This window comes from Manacus candei, unplaced genomic scaffold, assembly GCF_025592945.1.
Source record: "Manacus candei isolate 608988 ecotype Guabito, Panama unplaced genomic scaffold, ASM2559294v1 h1tg000018l, whole genome shotgun sequence".
NCBI classification, from domain to species: Eukaryota; Metazoa; Chordata; class Aves; order Passeriformes; family Pipridae; genus Manacus; species Manacus candei.
In genome coordinates this window covers 13359294-13384874 of record NW_026138066.1, presented here as the reverse complement: position 1 = coordinate 13384874, position 25581 = coordinate 13359294, and the positions used below count along the sequence as shown (strand labels likewise).

General features: G+C 44.2%; 3 protein-coding genes across 6 annotated transcripts in view; 2 read left to right on the top strand and 1 right to left on the bottom strand.

Moving 5' to 3' along the window:
• The window catches only part of BRAF (B-Raf proto-oncogene, serine/threonine kinase), an 86677-nt gene extending 76215 nt beyond the window's left edge, over positions 1–10462 (top strand). For both annotated transcript variants that reach the window (XM_051784755.1, XM_051784754.1), the window contains one exon: positions 1692–10462. In XM_051784755.1, the coding sequence (XP_051640715.1) occupies positions 1692–1714 (23 nt within the window). In that variant the 3' untranslated portion in view covers positions 1715–10462. The remainder of the gene's footprint in view (positions 1–1691) is intronic.
• Positions 10463–11015: 553 nt separating this feature from the next.
• Positions 11016–12350, bottom strand: NDUFB2 (NADH:ubiquinone oxidoreductase subunit B2). The gene is made up of 4 exons (XM_051784777.1): positions 12172–12350; positions 11907–12054; positions 11719–11826; positions 11016–11097 (listed from the first exon to the last, which is right to left on the bottom strand). Exons 1-3 carry the CDS (start codon positions 12342–12344, stop codon positions 11752–11754), a joined length of 396 nt encoding a protein of 131 aa, XP_051640737.1. The 5' UTR covers positions 12345–12350; the 3' UTR covers positions 11016–11097; positions 11719–11751.
• Positions 12351–12438: 88 nt separating this feature from the next.
• LOC127469895 (uncharacterized) lies at positions 12439–25145 on the top strand. Of its 3 annotated transcripts, XM_051784759.1 has the most exons (11): positions 12439–12763; positions 12933–13248; positions 15168–15256; positions 15440–15617; positions 16748–16976; positions 17504–18072; positions 18977–19118; positions 20289–20533; positions 22062–22225; positions 22938–23187; positions 23994–25145. In XM_051784759.1, the coding sequence occupies exons 2-11, from the start codon at positions 13177–13179 to the stop codon at positions 24090–24092; spliced, it is 2037 nt and encodes a 678-aa protein (XP_051640719.1). In that variant the 5' UTR covers positions 12439–12763; positions 12933–13176; the 3' UTR covers positions 24093–25145. The 3 variants fall into 3 exon arrangements, with proteins under 3 accessions (XP_051640719.1, XP_051640721.1, XP_051640720.1); XM_051784761.1 differs by lacking the exons at positions 12439–12763; positions 12933–13248 and adding an exon at positions 14140–14608; XM_051784760.1 differs by lacking the exons at positions 12439–12763; positions 12933–13248 and adding an exon at positions 14587–14608 and having other exon boundaries at positions 15168–15334.
• The last annotated feature ends 436 nt before the right edge of the window (positions 25146–25581 follow it).

Sequence of the window (25581 nt, the reverse complement as noted above, 5' to 3'; positions counted from 1 at the left end):
AGTCAAGAGATCAGTGAAATGTAGCAGAAAGCAGCAAGAAAAAAGGATCAAATACTTAGAGTATTTTAGAGCAAGAGTTTTATCTGTTGGTGGAACTTGTAAAATAGGAAATTTGGTCCATCATGAAGCTTTTTTTCCTTCGTTGTTGTAACTTAAACCTGCCACCACAGTCTATAAAGACACATAGAGCTTCAGGTCTGTCACTGCCTCCTGTGCCAGCCCCTTTACTTTAGACCTTGGGTGTACTCCCTTCTCATTTCTTGGGACGCACAGAGCGCTCTCCCTGCTTTCTTCAAGTTCCTTAGAACTGCATCAGCTGCTCCTCCCAGGCCTTTTAGATGCCTTTTCTTCCCCCTCCTCATGCAGACTGCTGATGACTCTTTTGGTTCTGTTCTTTATAGAACAAGACATTCCATGATAAGCCTAAAATTTTGTTTGCAGGGATGTTGCTGTTTCGTTTCCAATATTCAGAATAAGAATCTTAAGACAAAACAAAGCCAACAACACGGTTGCTCTTGAAAAGATGGAAGGATACCAAGATAGGGAGCAGTTGTTTGGATGTAGTGGCATTCAGCACTCTTCTGTTGAACAGAACAAAGGGTCTCTTATGCCTACTTATCACTCCTTCCTTATTACAAAAGCTCTGAGAAGTGCTGTCAAGAAAGTGACATAAACTAACCCAAAATTCATATAAAACCCAGCACAGGAAAATTACAGGTCTGCTCCTTTTTCTCTTCCTCCTGAGTCCTTTTGATTATGCGTAGTTGGACACCCCTCACTAAAAATCCTACAGAATACAATTTCTTTGTGGGTGGCAGGAAATTCTTTTGGCTAAATCATAAGATTGAGAGGGTTAGTATGTTAGATACAGCTTCTATTCAATCTTCTGGGAAACTCCTTAAAGACTTTGGGTAGCAATTTTACTCTGTGCCATAGTTCCTTTCAGAAATGGGACTACCAGTCTATCTCACAGTATGGTGACACTGAATAAATTATGTAGAATTTCAGGAGGTCATCACATGTGAAAGCACTGCATTTAATTATTTTTTATTCAGTAATTCTGAAGGAAGCATGTGGTTGCTTTATTTGTTGTGCTCTCTGTTAGTGAGGCCTAATTTCTGGTCTGGGATTGAGTAGATAGTCTCCCCATTCTTGTTTTTCTCTCAGTAGGTTGCTATGTTGGTCTCTAAACCAGATTGTAGCATTCTTTAATACTGGTTTTATATTCAGGCACTTTACTGTATATAGTCTTTGAAGGTTAATGGGTGTGTCAAACAGTTCTTTGTTATTAAACCAATTTTACACCAGAACAGAAACTAGTTTGCAGTCAGACGCATTTGTGGAAATTGTTGCTTCTCAGGAGGATATATGTGCAATAAGGAGTTTAAAGGAAAATCAAGCTGCCACTTTTTTTTTTCAAATGCATGATGATTTAGACTTTGCTTGAACTCTCACAGTTCTTGGGAAGAATGGGTACAGCTTGCTTTCAAGAAATTCTATGTTGGTTAAATATGCTGGGTCTGTATTCAATGTTCTCTCACTATGTATTCTCTCGTGCTTTAATTTTAACAGTCTGCATTTTTTAACATCTTTTGTATTCAACCTGATGTTCAGCTAGTCTAGAGAAAATCTCTGACTGCCTAGTAACTGAAATCACCTTTTTAAACCAAGCTCTTGTCCTCCCTCTACAGGAGAATTTGCAGCGTTCAAGTAGCCACAGCACCATGGCAGCACCCACTCTGTTATTTAAGTCTTGTGTTCCTACAGTTTCTTAACATCAAAACTCCATTCTGCTCCGCAAAACCTAAAATAATTTAGAAAAGATATCCATAAGCTTAAAAGTGGAGCAGAATGGAACTGCCAGTCCAACACAATGGGAAAAAAGTACCTTTTTGGGAACCAGAGTCCTCTGCTGCCAGTGTTTCTCCTTCAACACAAACCACCACGTGCATTCGGAGACCCGCAGTGGCTGCCTGTGCTGCTGGCATCATTCCCAGGAGAGAGGAGAGGGCGCTCGTGGTTTGACTGTGGTGCTCGGGCATGAGGGGATGGAACTGCTGCTGCAACTTAGGAGACTTGCTTTGGATGGTCTGCCGGTCGGCTTTCTCCCTCTAACAGTGTAACCATCAGAGGCTGAAAATCTGATGAGTGCTAATTTAAAAGAACCGTTCTCCATTCTGATCCTTTTTTTTTTCCTGGTGTACTTCCCGATTTATGGACAATGCAGTATCCCCTTTTCTCTGTATTACAGTGTTAAACACCTCAATCTGTCTATATTATTGGGTTTTATTCTTTTAAAATTAAAAGTGTGGGGCATTGGGAACTGGAGAAGATGTTATTCTGAAGGTGAAGAGGTTCAGCTGAAGGAAAAGGGGATGCTGCTGCACCTTTTTTCAGATTTACTTTACCACTTCTTAAAAAGAACAAACAACGACCACCATCCTTAACCTTTTTCCTTTTCCCGTATTTTCTTGGTGTGTGCATATACAACATCTTTTAGAAGGATTAAGTAGATCCTTCTTTTGTTGGTCCAGCAACAAACTGAAGTTTAAAAAAAAAAATGTAGCGATATTGTCCTCTCTTTTATTTTTTCTTTGTATCATATGATACAATGTATTTATCAAAGATGCTACTGCAGCATCTGAAGTCTGTAGAGTTCCCGATACAGACTGTGAATGGTGTATGTACCTACTTTAAAAGTTTTATTTTAAATGAGGGTGCAGGTTAATGCCAGGTACCTTACCAATATGTAATGTTTTCGTAAATGGGGAAAAAAGTTCTCAGGTTGAATTGAATACAAATACAAAACCCCCTAGAATTAGACATTCCAAAAATTATGTTTTGGTACTTTCAAGAGCTTTTTTTAGAGGATTTTTATCCTGTTAACTAAACGTCCTCCGATAAGTGTGTGTGTAAATGTGGAGCATCTTGTCCTAATGGCAAGTTGTTAGATCAAAACAAAACGGTACTTGCTGGATCCACGCTGACTACTTCTCCTCTCATTGCTTTCCTCCCTGTCATCTTTTCCCTTCCGTTTGTCTTTCCCTTTTGTACACTTTGCAAACTAGGATGAAGGTGGCGGTATCTCCACTAGACTGCTTTGTTTTCCTGTCCTCCAATCCTGGTTTTCAAATGGTTGGTAGCTTTTTGACAAGTTACCCAGTCAGGGAAAAAACAACTCATAAAGTTCTGCACATCGTTTACCTCTAGTAGAATATCTTGTGATGTGAGCTGTTTGCAGAGTTCTCTGGTATGTGGTATTACCTGTAAATTATTTGTACAGAGGCAAGGCAGACCACGTTGGAAAGAAACTCAAACTCAGACAGAAGTTTTCAGAATTTGATTTGTTTTGGCCCTGTACCACTGCAGGTGAGGCAGGAGAACTGACCCCCCCTGTGGCAGGGACGTTCCTGCTGAGACGTGGTGGGGGATGTTAAACAAAATCGTGACAAATAAATGAAGGAGTTAAATGTGTGTGAATGTGGTGTCCATGCTAAAGATGGATGTACTGGGTGAGGACACTGTCCTTCCCTCCCTGGGGAGAGTTGGACTGTTTCTGTCTGCAGAAGGTTGCTCCCAGGTGAAGGGGGAAATGCACATGGGTAGTGGAAGGCGCTTTTAATACCCTGGAATTCTGCGGTGTTGCTGGTAGTCTGTTATGTTTGTCAGTAAATATTTACTGGGGTTATAGGGACCGGACTAATCTGAAGTGGGAATTATAACTGAAATACTGTGTATTCATATTAATTCCACAAACATTAGCAAGACAGCAATAGTGAATGACTTAATAGTCACTACAAGAATGAAGTGATTCATGTTGGTACATGAATAGAAATGATTTTGTGTACAGGACGCATTTTAAAAACAAACAAAAAAAAAGCACAAATTTTTTCTTGTCTGCCGTGGATCTTCAGATGCTCTAAGGTTTTTTCCTTATTGAGATTGGCAGCAATTTAAAAAGTAGCAATAGCCACTTTCTAGTGTGGAAAAGCCAATGTGCAAGTGGTGGTGAAGACTGGTGAAGTCAGAGTTCTCCCTGATGATCATCTGAGGCCAGTACATAAGAGGTGGAGGGAGCCACTGGGGCCACTGGTGTCAGCAGGCAGGTGAGAGCATTCACCAGATACAGGCTCCCAGAGGGTGAAGTAGTCACTGCTTCTCCTTTCACCCTGTGCTTGGCTCCAGCCCTTCTGTGGGCTCTGGCCTCATTTGTACATGTCAGGCATACTGGAAATTATTGTTCTCTTGGAAGAAACTGTTAATGGAGCAATTATGGACAGGTGGTTCAACAGTCATTTGTTTCACAGAGCTTGTTAAAAGCCCTAGTTTCCTTCCACAAAGTCATGCTGGCAGAAGATTGTCTGTTAGGAACTTTGTTCTGTCTTTGCTTAAAATGAACTTACTTTGGTGGAGATTCATTACCCATTAGTCTACAATATGCTTCTTGAGCCCATAGGAAAAGCACAAGGAAAATTGCTATCCTTGTCCATGCAAAGCACTTTATAAGTAACACATGATCTCTGGGTTGTTTTGTTTTTTTCTTTTTTAACTGGGGTTTTTTTGTAGTTTTGTTTTTCATTTTTGTTTCTGGTTTTGGTTTGATTTTTTTTCCCTGAGGAATGTGCAAGTTGTTTGGCTGCTGTTTAGATAAGTCCTTTCAGGATGCATTTCTACTGGTTTTCATGTTTGTTTGTTCCCTCCAGATAAGTGTAGTAATATGTGTTTGTCTGTAAGAGGTCCCACATAATGTTCATGCAAAATGTTGGAAGAAATGTGGTTTGTAAATAATTGGGATTATTTTTGGTTTTATCTTTTCCTTCAGGAGTTTTTCTGGATGTCTTGCATGCCATCATAACCAGTCTTAAAGGTGCCCTGTAGATGTTTAGTGAATGGGGAAACGAGTAGACGAGAAATGAGTGCCCTGTGTGTAGCAGTGGGATGAAGGAAGTAAACTGAAATGATCAATACATTCATGCCCATTACCCCAAATTCCTTAAGCTTCTTCGTGGTGTCCCAGCAACAAGCACATTCCATAGTATGGAAATGTTAGTACATATTTTGTGTGCACATGTTGGGGCAAACGTCAGTCACACAGCTTCTTTAGGCTCTACAGTATCCAGTATTTAATAATTATTTGCAAAAGTACCAGTATCCAGTCCCAGCTATTCATGTCTTTATCAACCACACATAGACCTTCCCCTCTGCCTTTCCTTTTTCATACAGTTAGATGAGGCCTGTTATCTGTTACATCTTCCCTGTCAGTACATGATTGTTTCCTGTGTTGTATTTGCTGGAACTGGAACAGTTTAGTGGAGCTTAAACCTGATGGTAGGAGTACAGAGATTGGGGTACTTTCAGAGCAATTTCTGCATGAATTAAGTCACACATGGCCCCAGATAAATTAACCCATTCATTTCATTTTTGCTAAACTCACGCAGGTCATTAAATGAATCTACTTCTGTGTTTTATGTTTACCTAAAATTATCTCTCCTTGTACTTGAATGCTCTAGCAGCTGATGATGATGCAGAATGTTTGAGGCCAAGTACTGCCATCTTACCATGGCCTCTCAGCATTACATGGATTAGAGAATTTGGCCTTTGTGACATAAGTGAGTAAAATGCTGACTGTTGATAAATACCATGTCGTTACACAAATGCCCAAATTGGGGGAGATCACTGAAGATCACGCATAAATAGGTTTTCTTCTGTGTTTTCCTGGTGATGTAAATGCATCTGGCATTTTACAGAATGTTTAAGGAAGCCAGATCCCCAGACATCTCACAAACAAGTTCAAATTGAAGCTTTGATAGCCGGAGGGGCTGCATTTAGGGAAGAAGCATGTAGACATTTCACACTTTTGCAGCCTCTAGATTTCATTCCCTTCTTGACTATGAGTACAGCATGTGTAGCACAAACCCTTCATAGTACTGTATACAACATGTCTTCTGTCTATTGAAAGAATCTATCACCGATAGCACAGTGTGACAGAAAAGCTTTCTAGGTACAGTCAAGTTAAAAAGCAGTTGTGTGAGTTGACTCTTAGGGCATCACTCTGAAGGTGCTGGGTGTTCTTTTCTGTTACGCATTTTACATAGAAGTTTATGAAACAAACTTTCTGTTTGCTGCAGCCTTGTTACTGTGTGTTTGTAGTTAGTATTTGTTTTGATATGCATTTTAAATATTTTTCTTCACTGCTTCATTACTCCATACCAACTGTGTAAAGTTTAACAAAGGCAAGTGCCAGATTCTGCACCTGGTATGGGGCAACCCTGGATGTACACACAGAGTGGGAAATGAGAGGCTGGAGAGCAGCACTGCAGAAAGGGACCTGGGGGTCCTGGTCAATAGCAAGTTGAGCATGAGTCAGCAGTGCCCTGGCAGCCAGGAGGGCCAACTGTGTCCTGGGGGGCATCAGGCAAAGCATTGCCAGCTGGGTGAGGGAGGGGATTGTCCTGCTCTGCAGTGGGGTGTCCTCACCTTGAGTACTGTGAGCATTTGGGGGCACCTCAATGTAAAAAAGACATTAGGCTATAAGGCAGTATCCAAAGGAGGGTCATGAAAATGGTGAAGGGCCTTGAGGGGAAGCCATATGAGGAGTGGCTGAGGTCACTTGGCTTGTTCAGCCTGGAGAAGAGAAGACTCATTACAGTCTTCAATATCCTCACAAGGGAAGAGGAGGGGCAGACACTGATCTCTTCACTCTCATGACCAGTGACAGGACTCGAGGAAACAGCATGAAGCTGAGTCAGGGGAGATTGAGGTTGGATATGAGGAAAAGGTTCTTCACCCAGAAGGTGGCTGGGCACTGGAACAGGCTTCCCAGGGAAGTGGTCATAGCACGGAGCCTGACAGAGTTCATGAAGCATTTGGACGATGCTCTCAGGCACATGGTGTGACTCTTGGGGTGTCCCACACAGGGCCAGGAATTGGACTCAGTGATTCTGATGGGTCCCTTCCAACTCAGCATATTCTGAGATTCTTGCCTAGTCAATAAAACTATCAGCAGAGCAGAGCAAAGTTGTTAAAATTCTTTCTTTGCACTTAAGTTTCAAGGATGCTCATACAGAAGCTACTAAGTCAGCACTGTGACAGCAGTCAGTAACTATGAACCTGTGGAAGGAGGAAACTTTAAAAGCTGCAGAATATAGAGTACATCGAGAGTGACTTCAGATGAAAACTAGCATATCTCTTTTCTTTAGAAAAGAGAGTTACCAAGACCATCTGTTAAAGTGTTTACATAGGGACCCCCAAAACAGTTTTTGTAGTTTGCCAAATGATCATGTGCCTTTGCAACCTTAAAAAGTACAACAGAATGTAAACCAGGTGCTTTGTAACTAGAGCAGTGTCTTTGGTTTACTTCTGCTGCAGTAGTTTTGTATATAGCTATCACTATAGGTAGGTAGTTTCGAGTTGGTAAACTTCTGTAAAGGAGCAAGGAGGGCAGAGCATTCCCTAGGATACCTATTAGCATTTCAAAGGTAGGAATTGAAGGATACCTAACTCAGTTGCAGTAAACCTGCTGCTTGAAATCTGCTCTGTCAACAGTTAAATGAGGTTCATTCAATTTAAAAACAAGCCCTCCTCCCCCTCCACAGACACAGAGACCTTGTCAAAGAAAAGTAATAGAAAGCTCTGAAGAGACCCAAACTTACAGTGTTATAGCATCTTGGAATGAGATGGTAGATGAAAAATGAGAGCTAGATGAAGAGAAATTGATGGCTAGTACTCATGTAATGAAAGTCCACATATATCATATAATCAGTTCCCTGTTCCAGAAAGTGCAGTAAGTTTTGTTTTCTGGAATATCAGCAGGTTTCCCCAGTTCTTCCTTGGGCCTCCTGCAGTTGCTTTTCAGTGACCACATCCTGTTGTTGCACATTAACTGTGGGAGATGGTAGGTGTTGTGTCAGCTGAGGGACAACCAGTATGTGTGAATTTGATTAGTTCAAATTTCAAACTGATTACATAGGCTTCTGGCAGTACTTACATACCAGTGTCATATTTAACCTACTTGTCCATGAGGGACAAAATAATGGTTTGGGTATTAGTGCTTTTTCAGATCTTTTCATTTTCTTTGGGGCAAGACTTTGGGCATAATTGTAAATTATAAAGTTATGTCCAAATGCACAGTTCATCTGAAATATCAGACCAATTTTAATTTGGGTTTGTTCCTTTTAGAAAGGAAAGTGTAAAAATGTTTTACTCATGTTCCAGGAACTATCTGGAATCCTTCTACCTACCCCAGATTCTGTACCAAAAGTACATGTGAGGAGGTAGTTATTTTTTTGTTGGTTTTTTTTTTTCTTAAGAAAATCTCAAAGAAACTCTTTCCCTAAGAGAAGGGAGCTGATGGGAGGGTTTAGAAACTTCTAAACTACCTAGGTATTTGCTTCATAGTATCCAGCAGCAGTGTGTTCTGTTCATCCAGTCTCCTTAAGAGCCAACAGTGGCCTGTCCATCATTTTGTCTAGTTTGTCATGTTTGCAGCAGCTGTACTTTAGAATAAGCCTTGTGTGACATTTACTTTTGAGCAAGTAAACCACAAAAGTAACTATGTTTTCTTTTTTTGTTTTCTTTTTTTTTTTTCTTTTTGTTTGGGTTTGGGAAGTGGTCAGGTTTTGTTTTGCTAAATGTCATTCTGTGTTGCATTTGTGTATTCACCCTAGTTGAAAAGAAAATCTATCTGAGTGTGTGGGAGTTCAGTGGAAAATTAGGAGAAGAAATGAAGCCCATCATCTGGGCATGGATGTTGGGTCTGGGGGGGGAAAATGGACCAAACTTGGGTGTTGGGTTATTTTGGGATGGTGGGGGGTTCCGAAGGCATAATTTAAATTAACTCTGTCTAAAATGTGTAAGTGCAATAAATGTGCTTTTTTATTCAAAGCTGTGAACCTTTAGGGGAAAAAAAAAAAAAAGAAACAAAAAAAATCAACCAAAAAAAAAAGCACATCATTCCTTCATGAGCCTTGTGTCCTATCTGTCTCCCCTTCCTCCCCCCTTCTCCACACTTCTCAATTGACAGAAACCTGACAGTGGCCAACTTGCATGTGTTGGCAACCCAAATTAATGTTGCTGTTCTTCTGATCTCATTTGTTGGGACTGGGGAAAGTCCTGCCTCATACATGTTGCCACCCTTGAAATCCCTTTGGGATGCAGTGCTGACCTGTGCCTCCAGAGCAAGGTCTGCCACAATGTGGGATGCCGGAGCCAGCCCACCTGCGCCGTGGTCATCCTGATTCCAAGTGCAACGTTCTTCCTGGCCCTTTGTCCTCCAGTTGTAACTCCCCTCCCACCTCATTCTGGGTGTAGTGACCATCTCACAGGGCTGGGCAGGTGACATTATTCTTGAACAACTGCAGAAGTAATCAGCTATCATGCCTAATTGGATCCCCCTTCTCCTGTCCAAACACACATGCAGGCTGGCCACTGTTGCCTTCTGTGACTCTGCCTTGTTCTGCAGGAGCAGGTGTGGGTGTGTGTGATCTGTGGTGCATTACTTGCACTGTCTCTCTGTCTCACTTGAGCACAGGCTGCTTTTCCTAGATTAGGAAAGGGGCACGGGTCTCTTGGGGGTTCCCAGGAGAGGCACGTTGCACTGAGCAATGACAGAAGGTGTAGCACTCAGTAGTTGGACCCTCTGGGGGAGTAAGGGAGGACTGGCTTGTTTAAAGTTTATAGATATCCAGATCTATATCCTTTAAACTTTATTATTTTTATATATAGTCAAGACAATGGCATTACCTCATAATACAGAGGCTTGTTTATGAGAGGCAAAGTATGTAGTAAGGAGAGGAAAGGGAAATTTATATACAGATTTAATTTCTTCTGTTTGTTTGTTCCTTAGTGCAATGAAATGTTTGACCCACCACTTTAAACTCTGTGCTAACACATTCCTTTCAGCTGTATTTTTTTTTGACCACCAGAGGTTTGCAAGGGGCTTATGACTGCAAAGTAGAAGGTCCAGTCTGGTTACTTTAAAAAAAAAAACAACCAATTGTGTTAGTAGATTTCCATAGCTGCTTTTTAAAATCTACAATGGAGTAATTGTTTTGAAACTTGTATTTATTTTTTAATTCGTAACAAAACGTTTATTTTTGGTTTCCTGTTACGTAGGTCATGACAACTCCCTTTTGTTCCTTCTCAAGTTTCCCCTGTAATTGCCAATACAACTTATTTTTCTTGTTTGTTCCTTCCCCCTTTACTTTTGTTGTCCCTCCATTTGTACTTTGGAGTTTTTCTCATGTAAATTTGTACAATGGGAAATATTGTCCAGTTTGGTTAGAGAGCATGGAGACTTAAAACATATTAAAATTTGATAGCTGAATTCAGATTGAAGAAAACTATTTCTGTGTAAAGTTATTTAAAGAACTCTGTATTATATGAAAGGCAAAAAGTTCTATGTACTTGATGTGAATATGAGAATACTGCTATAATAAAGATTGACTGCATGGAAAAGTCTGAAGTGGATTGTTTATTGTGTCATGTTCAACTCCTCCTCTCCATGAAGTTGGAGAGGTGCAACTACGGAAGTTAAGGGGAGTGAAAAAGTTACTCTAGGATTTAACTCTGGAAGGGAAAGAGAAGGAAAAAAATAAAATCAAGGGATGCCACCTCCCTTCAGCTGGACCACTGCCTTCTTGACTACTGGGCTGAGTCCTAAGGCATTTTTACCTTTGCAAAGGGTTTTCTTCACAAGGATTTTTCTGGACTTTTATGTACTCAAGGGCGATTCCCCATCACCCTGGGGAAAGCCTGGCACCAGCTGGTCTGGGTTCTCTTCTGGGTAAATTCCCCTGCTTCTGTGGCAACTCCCCTTCACCCTTTTATTGGTTATTTGACAGAGCTTTAATGATAAGACTGTTACCTACTATGCACTCACAGACCTTATTTCTTGGGGCCAACACATTCTCTATCACGCAGACATTACAGAAGCTCACATGGACTCAAGTACCCCACCTCTGAAGCCGCAGTGGTCGTTCTCCAGAAATTCTACTAAAAAAAAAATACAATTTAGCTGAGACTTTGTTTACAGTTTTATTGAAATAAGGACCCAGGAGCCAAAACTTTGGTTCCAAGAGCCTCATTAGTTCCAGGGACCTGAAAGTAACAGAAGAGAATCCTGAGAACCTTTTCACCCATCCTTTTCCCACCACGAAGAGTAGAAGGACCCCCTCAACAGTGCCCATGCTGCCTTTGGCAGTAGTTGAAGCTGTTGGTTTTAGAGCTGTAATACGTGACACAACAGCTTAAAAGACAGGGTAATTAAAGAACTGGAAACAAGCAAAAGCCTCAAATCTTTAAGGGGACATCTGGACAGACCTCCCTATAAACACAGAGAGCATGCCCTCAAGGTTAGGTAATGCAGGGTCTACAGAACAGCTTAAAGAAAATAATTTTGAACTGGTACCAGCTAAGGTACAACCCATAAAAAACCAAGTTGTTACACTGCAGGTCTCGAGCACTCGGGCACCTGAGACAAGGCAGCGATGAGCAGTGCAAACACCTGTGCCCTGTACAACAGAAACTAGGCACGTTTACACCTCGGGCAAACACTTCCAGCAGTATTCCTACAGCAGTGCTCGAATACTCGCTGAGAGCAGGGCACCTCTGGCGGTGCCAGCAGGAGGCGGAGCCGGGCACGGTGCCCCGGGGCTGCACCGCAGCTCCGAAGGCAAAGCCCAGCCCGGGGCCGTGCGGGGGGGGCGGCGGGAGCCGTACCCGAGTGCTGCCGGCCCCCGCGGCTGGACGCGCCTATTCCTCGTCGTCCGGAGGAATCCCGAGCTCCTCGTCCGTCCAGGCCGAAGCGTCGGGATACGGGAAGTGTCCCTGGGAGAGAGGCGCGGTCAGAGCGCGGCCGGGGCCCGACCCCGGCTCTCGCCCCCCCGCCGCCGCCACGCCGGACTCACCAGCACCATGTCCGAGCTGTGCCAGAAGTGCCAGAGTATCCAGAACCACATGAGGCCGCTGAGGAGCTCGCTCCGGATCACCTGCGCCCGCGTCAGCTCCGGGACCTGCCGATACCGCGGCGCGATGTGCACCCCGCCGCCGCCCGCGCTGCAGCACACGCAGGGCCCCGCCTCAGTACGGGCCCCGCCGGCAACCCCCCGAGCCCGCCCCGCTCCCCCGGCACCCCCCCAAACCCGCCCCGCGCCCCCTGCCCGCCCCGCTCACCGCCGCCGCCCCGGCGCGGCCACCCCGGCCCGCAGCAGCCGCGCCGCCGCCGCCCGGCCCAGCGCCGCCACCACCATGTCCGCGCCCAATGTCACCCGCAAGGCCCAGCAACAGCCGCGCCCATTGGAGCCGCCGCCGCCTTCCGGGGCGGGGACAGCGCGGGGCGGGGACATCCCGGGGCTCGGGAACACCCCCAGGGCGCGGAGGCATCGCGCCACTGTCCCCGCACACCTGCCCAGCACTCGGGAGCGGCGGCACTAACCGGGGGCTGCCCGTGAGTCCCAGAAGTTGCCGTCGCCCACGGAGGTCGAAGAGCGGGGAGACTTCCCCGGCCAAATCGCCGCTTTTGGGGCTCGGGGGGAAGGCGGCGCCGGCTGCTGGTCTCTAAGGAAGGGGCTGAAAGGAGTCAGGCGGCCGTGTGTCCATCCCTGGGCGCCCGGGGTGTCCAGCCCGCGGAGTGCGGTTGCGTAGCAACGGGGCACGCGCGCGGTGTGTCCCGCCCTGGCGGGGCCGGGATGCGGGAATTCACTCTCGGTGTCGGGATGGAGCCTGAAGCGTTCCTGAAGGGGCGATAGCCCTGAAGGAGCACCAGGTGCGGAGCCTCTTCCCGCCCCGTGGCCCGGCAGTGGGAGCGCAGAGGCGATTTCCGGGGCTCCTCAGCACAGATACACCTAATAAAGAATTCCCACCTGTCCCGCCTCAGCGAAGGTCCGCCCATGTGAGGGGCTTTTGTTGTTCTTTCCTTTTTCCCCTTCCCACAGGTGTTGCAGTGGTCAGTGCTCACTCGGCAGCGTCCCTGGAGCTGCATCCTGGGTTCGATCCCTGTGCCTTGGGAACGTGGCATTGGAAGAACCAGCCTGCCGGTGGGTGTATCTACTGGAGGTCCGTTGGGTGAATCTGGTTGGAGGAATTCTGCCAACTTCTTGTGGAGAACCAGTTTCATTCAGTAGTACGTGTGGTATGCCTCCTGGGACATTCAGGTGATCCCCAAAGAAGCAAAAAATAATGGAGCAAGTAGCCAGACTATCAGAGGGGTCCTTTCAAGGAATCAGACTCCCCCCTACTCCTCCTGACAAGGTATGCTGCTAATGTAAGATTGGTCCATACTTGCTAGTTCCTCCTGAATCTTTACTGGATGACGTTTAACAAAGGTGAACTGGGGAAGAGTTTCTGTGACCCTCTGAAAGAGTAACTTTGTTTTACCTGGCAGCTTGTGAACAGAGGAGTCTGTGGATAAATATTTTAAATAGGTTTGGCATCTCTGTGCCAGGCTGCACCTGACATCCCAAGTTGGCATATCCAGCCTTCCAGTTGGATATTACCTGTACCCTGAATCCCTGCTTGGGAGGAAAGACAGTGCTTTGTGTAGCCCCGGAGCAAAAGGCATCGTTGCCAACACTTGGAGTCAAATTTGGGTATATCTTGCTCTGGCTCCATTTACTTTTACAGGGAAAGATTTACCTGTGAAGTGATTTCATTGAACTTTACAGACCAGCACTTGAAAGGACGTGTTTCTGACAAGTGCAGGGTGAAGGTCCCAAGGAAAGAACAAATGCCTCACTCAGGTTTTCCATTTTCCTTGCTAGTGACTGTACAGCTTTGCCTACAGCCAGTGGGCCTCGATTCACAGATTTTGGTGTTGTTTTATCCTTCACCTTGAGTGAAGGATATCAAATACTGTATTTTAAATAAGTAATATAATCTCATTTTGTTAACATCCCAAACAGCTGACATCCTCAGCTGAAACAGCAGTGGACATCTTTGTAGTTAAACAATTTTAATTTCCTTGCTCATCTGAGCCTCAGAACAGCCCTAATGCACTTTCAGCAACAGTTAACAGAGCAAACTGTTCAGTCTTTGTTTTTACTTAACATGTGATCAATGCAAAAACGTGCTGCAACATGCTCCATACCAAGTTTATGTTTTTCCATAAAAGCTGAACGCTTTGATATAAGGTTCATAGTTTTATTGTCAACTCTACCTTCCAACTGCCTCGTATTTTGTCTTTCTGCCTTCTCATTGTCCCTGGCATGTTGTTCCCTGTGTCACCATTCTCAAACGTTTCGTGTTTTCCATCTTGCTCGGGCCAGATGTCTCCACTGCTGCCTTTGACCTGCAGAGGCATCTTTGTCTCCCCAGACTCAACCCCCACCTCCTTCATTCTTTGAGTTCAGGTCCTTTCACTGACCTTTCAGCTCTTGCTGGCTTGGGGAGCTTGGACAGCTGCAATGCACACGTGGCTACTGCTGCCCACGCTGCTGTTGGAGAGCTGGGGCAGAGGGCCTGGGAGGGAGCCAGCAAAATCGATGTGCCTGCATTGCTGAGGAGTACCTGCTCCTGGGGATGGGAGAGGCAGCTCCAGGACCCCCACCCTCCCTCTCTTCTGCTGCCTGTCTCCGAGCTGTGCCTTGTCCTGAGAAATGGGTGTCTTTTCCAGGTTCAAAGCTCTTTACTAAAATCAGTTAACTAAAAGGTGTAAAGGTTAGTAAGAAAGTAAAGCTATTCCGATTTAAGAATTGTAAGAAAGTAAAACTATTCTGATGCAGGAATTGCATACCTAGTGCCCCCTTCACAGTAGAATAAGACTGTTATAGGATCTGAGATGGGCCAAAATGGACACCTACAATAGTGTCCTTGAAATGACACGTTGTCCTTTGAACAGCATATCTCATACTGACTGAAGAAACAGTGATACCCCTGCTACATACCTAGCAGATGATTAGAAACCAGGTGCAACACAAGGGGGGGGGGTTATCATATAGTTCTTATGTTTTATTTTTTAATATTTCTTCTTTCCAAAATTGATTTCTCAAAATCAAAACCATTTGTGGTGAACTTACAGATAAGCAGCATAGTACTACAAGATATGGTGGAAGAATTATAGAGAGAAGTAATGTACTGAAAGTAAACTTTATGAACAATATTCCAGTTTAAGGATGTAAGTGTTCAAAAATCATGCTCATTTTCTGCTTCCATCTCCTCCTTCCCCCTTCCAGGTAAGCTCCAGGTCCATCTCACATGTCCAGTGTTGTCACACTAATAAAGATTCCCATGGCTCTCTGCTGCCAAGATGTCCAATGACATAGTAAGTTCAAAATCTGTAGATGAGCTACTGGAAAAGCAGAGAAGAGAAAAGCTGGGAATCAAAGACAGTTATTGCAGGGTGAGGGGTGTGCTCCATATTGATTTAGTTTGTTTTTACTGCAGTAAGTTACAGAAGTTCTGTTGCCAAGGTCTTTATTACTTCTTGTATTTTTGTTTTCCACAGCCTTCCTGTTTGCACATGGAACCCAGGTCCTCTTTGTGCACCCTTGATATCCTCAGCAAAGAGTAATTTCATTGATTCATCCCCAGAGGTGTCCGGTTTAGTGAGGGGGGCTCGTGTGTTGGCAAGGAGAGAAACTGATGGCTATTACTACCTGGGCCACATTGCCCAAGAGGTGAAGGTAACTATTTATTGGGAACTGTGCTGCAAGGACATCTGTGGGTTTTTTCCCTATTGTCCTCATTCCTCACCAGTCACGTGCCCTTGTTGTGGGGTGGCTCTCCTGTGATACAGTGCACTTCACAACCACTGTTGTCTCCTCACATCCTATTTTAATCTGTTACCTGATCACCTGATGCTGACTGGCTGTTTACTGTGAGGAACCCTGCAAGGAAAAGGAACCTGGAGATCAATCCATTTTTGTAGTTATAATAAGGTTTTATTCAGAAACAAACAGAACAGGTCCCTTATCCCTATTGTCTACTTTTGCCCAGTCTAGCAGCAAAGTCAGTTAGCTAAATAGCAACTAGTAATCCAAAATGTCTGTCTCCAGGCTTCACTTCCTCTTTACCAAACTGAGAGCTTTCCTCATTCTCTCCCATCTATCTTTTGGAAATTGCGGGGTGATTTTGGATGCCAGACAGAAAATTGCCCTGCAGGCTTTCTTTTAAAACCCAGTTCATTTTGCTGTTTGCAGGTTATTTAACTGAACTTTGATGCTAGTGTAGGTGAGGATGTCTGTAAGCTCCAGTGTGGGGTGGAACAGATGGGGACAGTTACAGGCACGAGTGGCATGACTGGAGTAGGAGCTGAAAGTATTATTTGAGTAAGTGCACTCACAGATCTGCAGACAAGGCTGAGATTTCAGTAATAGATCTTCCCCACACCCACTGCTGAAGGCTTAAATTAAAACATTTCAATTTTTGACAGTTGTGATATTTTACTGGTTTGTTACCCTTCTGATTGCTATGTTGACAACTGCATCATGCACAGCAATTTCTTTTGGCTACTCATTTTCTTATGGGAGGTTTTCCTGGTAAAGTTCTGCCTTAGCACGCTAGTTGTGTTCTTACTGAAATCTAAATCCAAAGGAAGAGAAAGGCTGTCAGCCCCTTTAACCCCAGCGTTTTATTTACTTTTAAATCCAATATGGACGCAGTGCAGTGAAAAATCTGGTAGAAGAGGAAAGCTGCATTTCCAGATCACGTCCTGCTTCCCGGGATTACTGCCACTTCCCTCTTAGCACTTAATGTTTGGCCGTTAATTGGACCCAGATGTCTGCCTTGCAAACCGCATGTTCTACTCTTGTAGGGCTCCAGGGAACGCTTTGTAATTGAGTTTGACAAAAGTCGTGCTCGAAAAGGCAAGGTACAGCTCCGCCTGCAGGAAACGCCTCTCTACGACATTCTCCACTACGAGGATGCCAGGAGACGGTGTCTCGCTCCGGGAGACAGGGTCTTGGCACCGTGGGAGGCTAGAGCTGAACGTTTTGGCCCCGGCACTGTGCTGAAGGTTGTGGAGAGCAAGGAGGCACATTTAGGTGCGGGGTGTTCTGGTTTTCTTCGTAGCGCTGGACTCACCACGGGGGCTGGTCACTGTACGGCAAAGGGAACAGTCTCCATCCCGGAGAGTTCCCCACCTGCTGCTTGGGTTCTCTTTGCTATATTCGTGTTGTTGACACTAAGCAGCCTGTTCTTCAGTGTCCGAATTAATGCAGCTCCTAGAATGTGTGTTTGCTTTGTTCTGTAACTGAAAACTTCCTAAAATATTGGGGGTTGGGCAACACAAAGCAAAAAATGTTCCTGGCCCTCATGAGTATTCACCTGATTATCTGTTAGTCTAGTTTCCTGCTATTTTAGGGTAAAATCCTGCCTCACTGTGACAAGTGAGAATTTTGTTATCTCCTGTCTCCTCATAGGAAGTTCAAAAGAAGGTCAGATTTTAAACCTATAAAGAAAAAAGATCATAGAAGTTGTTACAAAATTATCTGAAACATGAGTCATTACTTTTAACTCCAGCTTTCTGCTGCTAATACATTATTTGCCTTTTTGTTTTTGATAAGCACAGCACACAACAGAAGTGGAGTGCTTGTGAATTTCTGGAATGGGCAGACCAAGGAGGTGTCTTCTGACCAAGCTCTGCAGATTCCTCTGCCCTTAAGCGAACGCATCATCCTAGAACTGCAGATGCCTTTAGCAGCCAGGCAGATGGTGGTAGATTCAAGCTTACATTACCCATACATTGTGACACCGGGTTACAGAGCCTCAGGCCACTACAGACTGGGTCACTCAGACCTGGACTGCTGGCCAGGGGGTCTGTACTCAGCTCATCTGTGTGCTAAGTGCAGCTGGGAGTGTCCCTCGCTCCCCCGGTGCTGCCTGGCAGCCTGGGAACCCACACGGCCTGTAGGGTGCAAAGTGCAGCAGGAAAATGCCTTCATCCCAGGAACAGGCTTGGCTGAAGAAGTACCCAGCAAGAAAATAGAAGAGGAACTGTCTGAATTGAGAATTACATCTTCAGAAAGTGTTTCCAGAGAGGAAGAGAAAAAGGAAGAGAAGAGATTAGAGACAGAAAATGTTCCAAAAGACGTTTGGTCTTGTTTGGAAGAGGACAGTGAGTTTATAGAACCTAAGAAGGTAAAAAATGTTTCACTCTGGCTTTTCTGTCACTATGTGGTCTGCTATTTTTATAAATTTGCTTTGTTACTTGAAGTTTACTGCCCTTGGTACCAAAAACTTAATAGAGGTTTTAGGCCTGGCCCCTATATATGCCTGCTAAAGAATGGAGAGACTTTGCACTGTCTTCCTGATCCCTTGACCGGGGAAAGAGTTATAAGCTGTCATTGTCCCTGGCTGGAGCAGGCTTCTAGAATCTCTTCCATGGATGCAGAATATAAGAAGTGTTGCATAGCCCAGTTTCTCTACATCCTGCTTCTGTATGAAGGAGGTAAAGGCAGAAAAAAGTGTCAGACAGAAGACTTGGCTCTGGATAAGGATTAAAGTAAGGGTTGCTCCACACCAAGACAGTCTCTTACATAATTCTATTAAGGTACTTCTCCACCCTGTTAGATGTGTCCCCTCTCTCAATCAAAGACCATAAGAGGCTTAAGTTATCCTCAGCAGTTGACTTGGTGCTTGTGAACAGGGCGAGGATCAGTAAGGAGGAGGTTCCTGTGCACCAGCTACTGCCAAGCTTATCTCTGCAAGGGTTAGAATCCTGATTTCTGGCAGGTGCCAGAAACAGGACTGTCTTTCAGCCAGAGGTCCTCTGGCCTGATCTCTTTTTTACCAGTTTGGACCCTTCCAAGCAGAAGTACTGCCAGTTTTAGGTCATTTGGAGGTGTAGACAAACCCACGAAGTGATCAGAAATTACTCTACCTAAGAGTTGTTTCTTTAGTAAAGAACTCCCCCAGGGTTTGTCTTTTTTGATTTTCTTAAACTTCAGTTACAACTTAGAATCTTCTGCTGCAAGTTCATGAAACTAACCTATTCTTTTCCTTATCAGGTCTGGATTATGAATGCATTTCTTGTTATTTCTAGAGTGCTCAGAGGGAGATGGCTCATGCTATGGTTGATACCACCGTTAACACAGACAGCTGGTTAATGGAGACAGATCACAAGGAGGAACCAGAGAGCAGGCAGCAGGATGCTGAAACTGAAGCTAATTTTAAACACGAGCATGGTAGTGGAACTGTAGCTCTTTTACCCAAATGTAACACTTGCCACACAATATCGCTGCAGCAGGTCATGGTGTCTAAGATCCGTTGCCATAAATCTTGATGCTTCAGAAGGAAATGCCATAATGCCATGCTGTGACTATGGCCATCATTATGTAGTATATTTATATGTAGGTATTAATAGTGCTTTAGCTTGAGAAGTTGTTCATCGTCTCAAGGTGAAAGAATTTTCAGATGGAAATCAGGTTTTTTTGGCTTTTACAGCTACTGCACTAGCAGCTTTTGGGTTTTCTTAAACTTTATCATAACACCCGGAATAAATACTATTTATTATAAAATTTCTTTACTTTACAAATTAATCTGTAGCATTAACTATTACTGTCTATAGCGAAAAGATTTCACCAGGACTGTTCTGCAGAACACTTCTCTTATCTGTGCTGAAAACTATTGCTTGTCATTGAGTAACCTTTTGTTCCCTTAACATCCAAAAGGGGCTGGATCACAATTTTAATCAAAGTGTTGCTGTTCTCATTTTTAGTTTTGTGACAATGGCAGGCATTTAAGTGAGGATTCTGAAAACCTAAAGCTTTCTCTGTTGTTGCTTTGTGACACTGCTGGTAGAGGGAGAATGAAAAGTCACACAGGGGTGCACGTTTCCTCCCAGCTGGTGTTCCAGCATCGTTCCATGCAACAGCTGCCACTCAGGTCTGTGGTCTTTAGCAGAAGGGTGTGAGCAAACTCTGCTCATGTTCTCAGCTACCCAAAAGCTGTGTTAGCACAGCGTTGTGCCCAAGCTAATGTCTCCTGTCTCTCAGCAGGATGTACAGCTCAGGCTTTGCCCTATCAAGAGATTTATCATTTTCACTCATCTCAGAGCAGCCCATGTCTGTGAAATACCACATAAACAATCTCTTAGCTTGAGTAGCTGTGAGTGCAGTCAAAAGTCCTGTGTTACCAGGCAAAACTCTTCCCTGACTGCAATAGCAAGCTTGTTTCTGGAAAGAAACTGGGACCTGTTTTGTGAAGCCTAAAAATTTTCTCTCAGAGGAAAATGTTATAAAAGTCTTTCTTACTTGAATATATTTTATACGAGAAGACCTTTTGTTCTTTCAACTTGCTTTCTTTTTATAAACTTCCTATATTCTCATATGTCCTTGCCCTAATTTATTTGCAAGGTCTTTTTGAGTCCAGAGTGGCAGAAGCTCCAGTCCAGCATTCCCTAAGGAGCCCTTCCCTGGGAACCAGTGCTTTGGTTCCTTTCAGGCGCCAAAGCTTCTTTGACCAAGTGAATCAATCGCTAGAGAAAGACAGCCTGACCATCAGATCAGCTCTACGTGTACAGAGACCACACAGTACCACCAATGTGCTGGCTAGGAGATCCACAAAACTTCTAAACCACCTAAAACACAAAAGCATTACAGTAAGTATTTGGTCCAAGCCAGATTTAGCTCTCTCAGAATCAGGAGATTTGTTTAGGTCGTGTGAGAATGTTCTTTCCTTTGATCTCCTGCAAAGGTTTTTGCTGCAACAAAAATTATGCCTATGTAGAATAATGGTTATGCATAAATAGAAACTTAAGGATTCCACTTGGGAATCCATGTTGTACAGGGCAGGGCACTTCTGGTATTTTTACTCAGCACTTTTGATAGAGTTTTTTTTATTTTAGATCTTTTCTAAATAAAACTCTCTGCCAGCTCTACTAGACAGCAAAAATCTTATTCCTCTTTTACAGATACTGAAACCAAAAAAGAGAAAGTCTGGATAGTCAGCTGAATCCCACAGCAGAGAGTGCATGTCAGGGCTGAGGTGCAACTTTGTCTCCTAAACCTTAGGCCAGTACTTTACCTGTTGGAAAACACCATTTTTTCACCTCCCACCTATAAAACACCTTTGATTCTCTCTTTGATCTCTCCCTCTGTATGTCATTAAACACAAACACCCACAAGGTACATTTTTTTGCAAGGAATAGCAATACACTGGAGAACAAAGCTGTTTACAGCCCCTGGGAAGCCATACAGATCAATGTGTTAAGAGAAACCCATCCAAATGCTACGTGAGACTGGCAGGACCTTATTTGAAGGTCCTGTAGTGTTTTGTAGCTTGTGATATTAGAGTTGTCCACAGGAAAGAACTGGAGAGGTGGCATTGTGTTTGCAGAGGAACAGCTAACAGCAGGAACATGCTAACTGCAGCTGGGAATAGGAGGAAGGAGAGGAAAATATTCTGTGGAAATTCTGTTCCAGCCCTAAACAGCTCTAGAAATGTAAACTTGAATGCATGTCTGAAGTTTTGGTGGTGTTTCCTTGCTCCTTCCCTCATACAGGGCACTGTAGGGAGTACAAAAGAAAGAAACAGTTCACTCTGGCTATGAAAAGGAGCCTTGTAGGTGCTCCTTCATATCCTTGCACAGCACAGTGCATTTAAAGCCACAAATTAGCAGCATTGCCCAGCATTGTAATGCAGCCACTAGTGAAGAACACATCAAGACTGCTTAAGCATAAGTAGAAATCTCAGACAACAGGTGAAGAGTTGCTACACCTGCAGAGAACTCTGGGAATATTTTGTGTTTGGCCAGAGGGGGGCAGGTATTTCTCTTTCTGATAAAATCTAATGAGGAATATGTAATGTGATTTGTGGTCAGAACCTGGGTTTTCCATCCAAACACAAAGACTGGGCAGTTTAAAGCATTGGCTCAACACCAGAACAACCAGAACATTGGATTTTCAGGTGCCCCTTGGTTGGTTAAACCTAATGTTTTCTATAGGTTTTAGCATCATCCTCAGTGTGTTCATGGGTGGGGAGCAACTTCAGTATTCATGAGCCAGTGTAGCTTCCAGACCTCAAGAGTGACATAAGAACTAAGCTGTTCTGGTTTTGTGTGTTTACAGTTTGCATTAGAAAAATACACTGATGGGATTAAGGGTTCAGTTTGGCTTTTTTCCTCTTAGAAATCAATCCTTAATGGTGCATCTCAGGAGAGATGGAAAGAGATGGGCTTCGATAGAGCCAAGACTGAGCACAAAAGGAGGAAAGAGGAACAGAGGCAGCTGAAAAGGGAGCAGCAGCAAGAGGCAGATGGCATCCAGCACCAGCTGCACAAGGACAACCAGAGGTGATGCCTGGGAACTTACTGCTTTTTGTGGTAGATGTTGGAAGGTTGGTAACATCTGCTCCTTGGTGCTCTCCTTCAGTTTCTGAACATCACACATTGTGCTTTATGACAGACTCTGCAGAGGGGTCACAGTGGTTCCCTAGTGGGAATAAAAGTTGATTCTTGAGGTTTGTGGGAGCGGGTACACGTGGACCCCGTAGCCTTTAGTGTTACCTCCAAGGGCAAATTCCCCTTGATCTTGTTCTCAGACAAAAGATCCTTTGGCCTCTCAAATCCTTGCTCTCTGGCCCACAGTCCACTTCAGCTGAGCAGGACCTTGTGTTACCCCCATGACCCACTTCTTGCCTTCTCTGTTGCCTCAGTGGCTCCACCAGCAGCACACAGCCACCCAGTTGTCTGGATCAGTCCTACAGCCCTGTCTGCACAATCTGTTTCCTTGATTCCTGGTCTTCAGGGCCAACAACACTTGGCCACACCAGGTTTATGTAATCAGGTGGACAGATGACTGCAGTTAGCTGACATCAGGTACCAGCCCATTTGGGAGTTTTGCTACCTCTGTTTTGGACACAGGTTTAACCCTCATAACCTAACAAAGGGCCCTGGAATATTAACTAAGCACACATTGCCAGAATATCTGCTTTGTGTCTCATGCACTGTCTTTTTTATTGCTCTTTCTTTATGAGAAATTCGAGAAATTTTGTTTTGGAAACAGGCAACAGTTGCGTCAGAGAACATTGCAAGGGCTGGAGAAACAGCTGGAGCACAAAGAGAGAGCTTTGCAGCACATGGCACTGCTCCAGGCTGCTGGGGCTGAGAGGAGCAGGAAGGAATCCTCCTTTCAAGAGGAGGGGAAGAGGAAGGCAAGTCAGAGGCTTCAGTTCTTAAAGACACAGAGTTCACAGAGAGAGGAGTTGCAGGCAGAATGCAATGAAAGGAGCTTTGAACAAGAGAAAGAAAGGCTGGTAAGGGCAATTCCAGAAATTATTTTCCCTTGTGCTGTGTTTCCAGCAGTGGCACTATCTGGAGTATTTGTCTTTCTCCTGTTTTATATCCAATAAAACTATATTTAGGGATTTAAAAAAGGGTAACATTTTTTTGACTGTGTATAAAGATGAAAGATGGGAAGTAACATTCTCCATCTCTGCCTTTCTGCATGCAAGGAATGAATATCAATATATTATACCCATTTCTGACTTCTACCATAGAATCATAGAGCTGTAGTATGATTAGGGACCTTGAAAGTCATCTAGTTCCAAACCCCTTACCATGGGCAGGGACATCTTCCACTAGACCAGACTGCTCAGAACCCTCTCCAACCTGGCCTTGAACACTGTCAGGGATGGAGCATCCACAACTTTTCTGGGCAACCTGTTCCAGTGCCTCACCACCCTCACAGTAAAGAATTTCTTCCTCATATCTAATGTAAACTTACTCTCAGTTTAAAGCCACTCCCCCTTGTCCTATTACTACAAGCCCTTGTGAAAAGTCCCTCTCCAGCTCTCTTGTAGCCCCTTCAGGCACTGGAAGGTGCTCTAAGATCTCCCCAGGGCCTTCTCTTCTCCAGGCTGAAAAACCCCAATTCTCTCAGCCTGTCTCCATAGCAGAGGTGCTCCTGCTCTCTGGGCATCTTTGTCACCCTCTTCTGGATTTTGCTCCAGGAGGTCCCTGTCCTTCTTATGCTGGGGGGCCCAGAGCTGGACACAGATGAAAACTGAGGATGAAATTTGGCGTGAAAGCTGACTGTACAATTGTAAATATCTTTATGTAGGAGTTTCTGAGGAGTTTCTGCAGTCATGGCAGGAAATGTTGGAATAAGAACCACGGGAGCAGGACAAGCAACAAAACCAGCACCAGGCTGCCAAAGTGAGAGTGTTCCAGAGCGGAGACTGAAGATCGGAAGATGGAAAAAGAAGACCAAAAAATCCATGACCTCCAGCAGTACCTCGGAGAACAGTCCCTTTTGCTGCTTCGGGCATCCCTGCTAGTGTAAGGAAGCTGCAGAGTAGGGGAGAGGCCCTCAAGCAGTTCACACACCTGGTCTTTGTCTTGTAGGTGTGACTCAGTGTGACTCAGTGTGCTACAGTTGTGACAAGTGGAATTACAATTCCCGGAGAGGTCTTTAATCTCCCTTTCATTGCAGCCAGAGTGCATGTCCACTGCTCTGTGCTTTACATGCCTTTCTTTCTGGAGTTACTATGATGGTTCAGCAGCCTGGGCTTCAGGTAAGTACAGATCTTCTACTGTCAGGGTGTAGGTACTGCTTGAGATGTGTTGGCCACTCCTTTAGAGGAGGAATGACTTTTAGAAGCCCAAAATAGAAAGTGTGAGGGGTTTTGTTTGGTTGGTTTTTGTTTGGTTTTTTTTAATGACAAGCTCCCCTTTCTAGGCACTGTGATGACAAAAAGGTCTGATCTGTGAAATAACTGTCTCTGGAGAGTCACCAAACCCAACGGTGGGCTTGGGTTTCTGTTTGGCCTACAGTCTCACTGGCAGGCTGGCAGTCTCCAAAGTGGGTCAGAAAGATGCTCGGATACATTTTCAGGTATTGTATTGCTTACAATAACCACACCTTTTGCTCTTTGTGAATAAATGAGGAGAATGTTACAAAGACAAATGAACTGGTAAATTGATGGTTAACAAAATACAGTGGCTGTGTCACAGGGAATGCTATTATCAGCTCTGGGTAACCAGAAACGTACCTGTCCCTTTCAGATGGGTATTTAGGGAAGGAGAATGGACGTGGCACAGTTTATTTGCTGGAACACTCAGGGCTGCGTGGAAGTATGTTCTTACCTTACACAGAATTATGCTAAAATAAATACAATATATGTGATACCTTGTTTCGAGTAATGCCTGGAACCAAACTAGATACAAAATTTAAATGTTGTTGCCTGACATTCTGTGTACACTTAGAAACACGTTGCACGTTTTGTGGCACACTGCTCAACAAAAAGTGTGAGTATAAAAATGTATGTCTTTTGCAAGAATACAGCACAAGTGATAATGGCAGTTACTTAAGAAAAAAAAGGTAAAATTAAGAAAACTTGTAAAAGGGAGCTCCTTTGAAATCCTGCCAGCAGTTTCTTAGCAGTAAGTCTCAGACTGCATTCCTCTATGGATAATGGAGAGGCTATGCCTTCAGCTTTCCCTTAAAAAGACAAAGTTAAGTCTCTCATCCAGATATTTACAAACTATTCAGAAGCCTTAATAGCTGAAAGGGGTATTTTTAAACTTTAGGACCCATAATATGCCATAATATCCATAATAAGCCATCCTCAGATTTTTGGGTATTTTTTAAAAAAAAAAGGGGAAAGGAAGAATGAGCCTAAATACCAGGTGAGGGCTTTGACATTTTG

Coding starts and splice junctions, on each gene's coding strand:
- LOC127469895 (XM_051784759.1), top strand. CDS start 13,177: ATGGAGCAAGTAGCCAGACTATCAGAGGGGTCCTTTCAAGGAATCAGA. Junction 16,977..17,503: donor GAGCAAGGAGGCACATTTAG/GTGCGGGGTGTT, acceptor TGATAAGCACAG/CACACAACAGAAGTGGAGTG. Junction 19,119..20,288: donor TAATTTTAAACACGAGCATG/GTAGTGGAACTG, acceptor TTTATTTGCAAG/GTCTTTTTGAGTCCAGAGTG.
- NDUFB2 (XM_051784777.1), bottom strand. CDS start 12,344: ATGTCCCCGCCCCGCGCTGTCCCCGCCCCGGAAGGCGGCGGCGGCTCC. Junction 12,055..12,171: donor GCCGCGCCGGGGCGGCGGCG/GTGAGCGGGGCG, acceptor CGTGTGCTGCAG/CGCGGGCGGCGGCGGGGTGC. Junction 11,827..11,906: donor ACAGCTCGGACATGGTGCTG/GTGAGTCCGGCG, acceptor CCTCTCTCCCAG/GGACACTTCCCGTATCCCGA.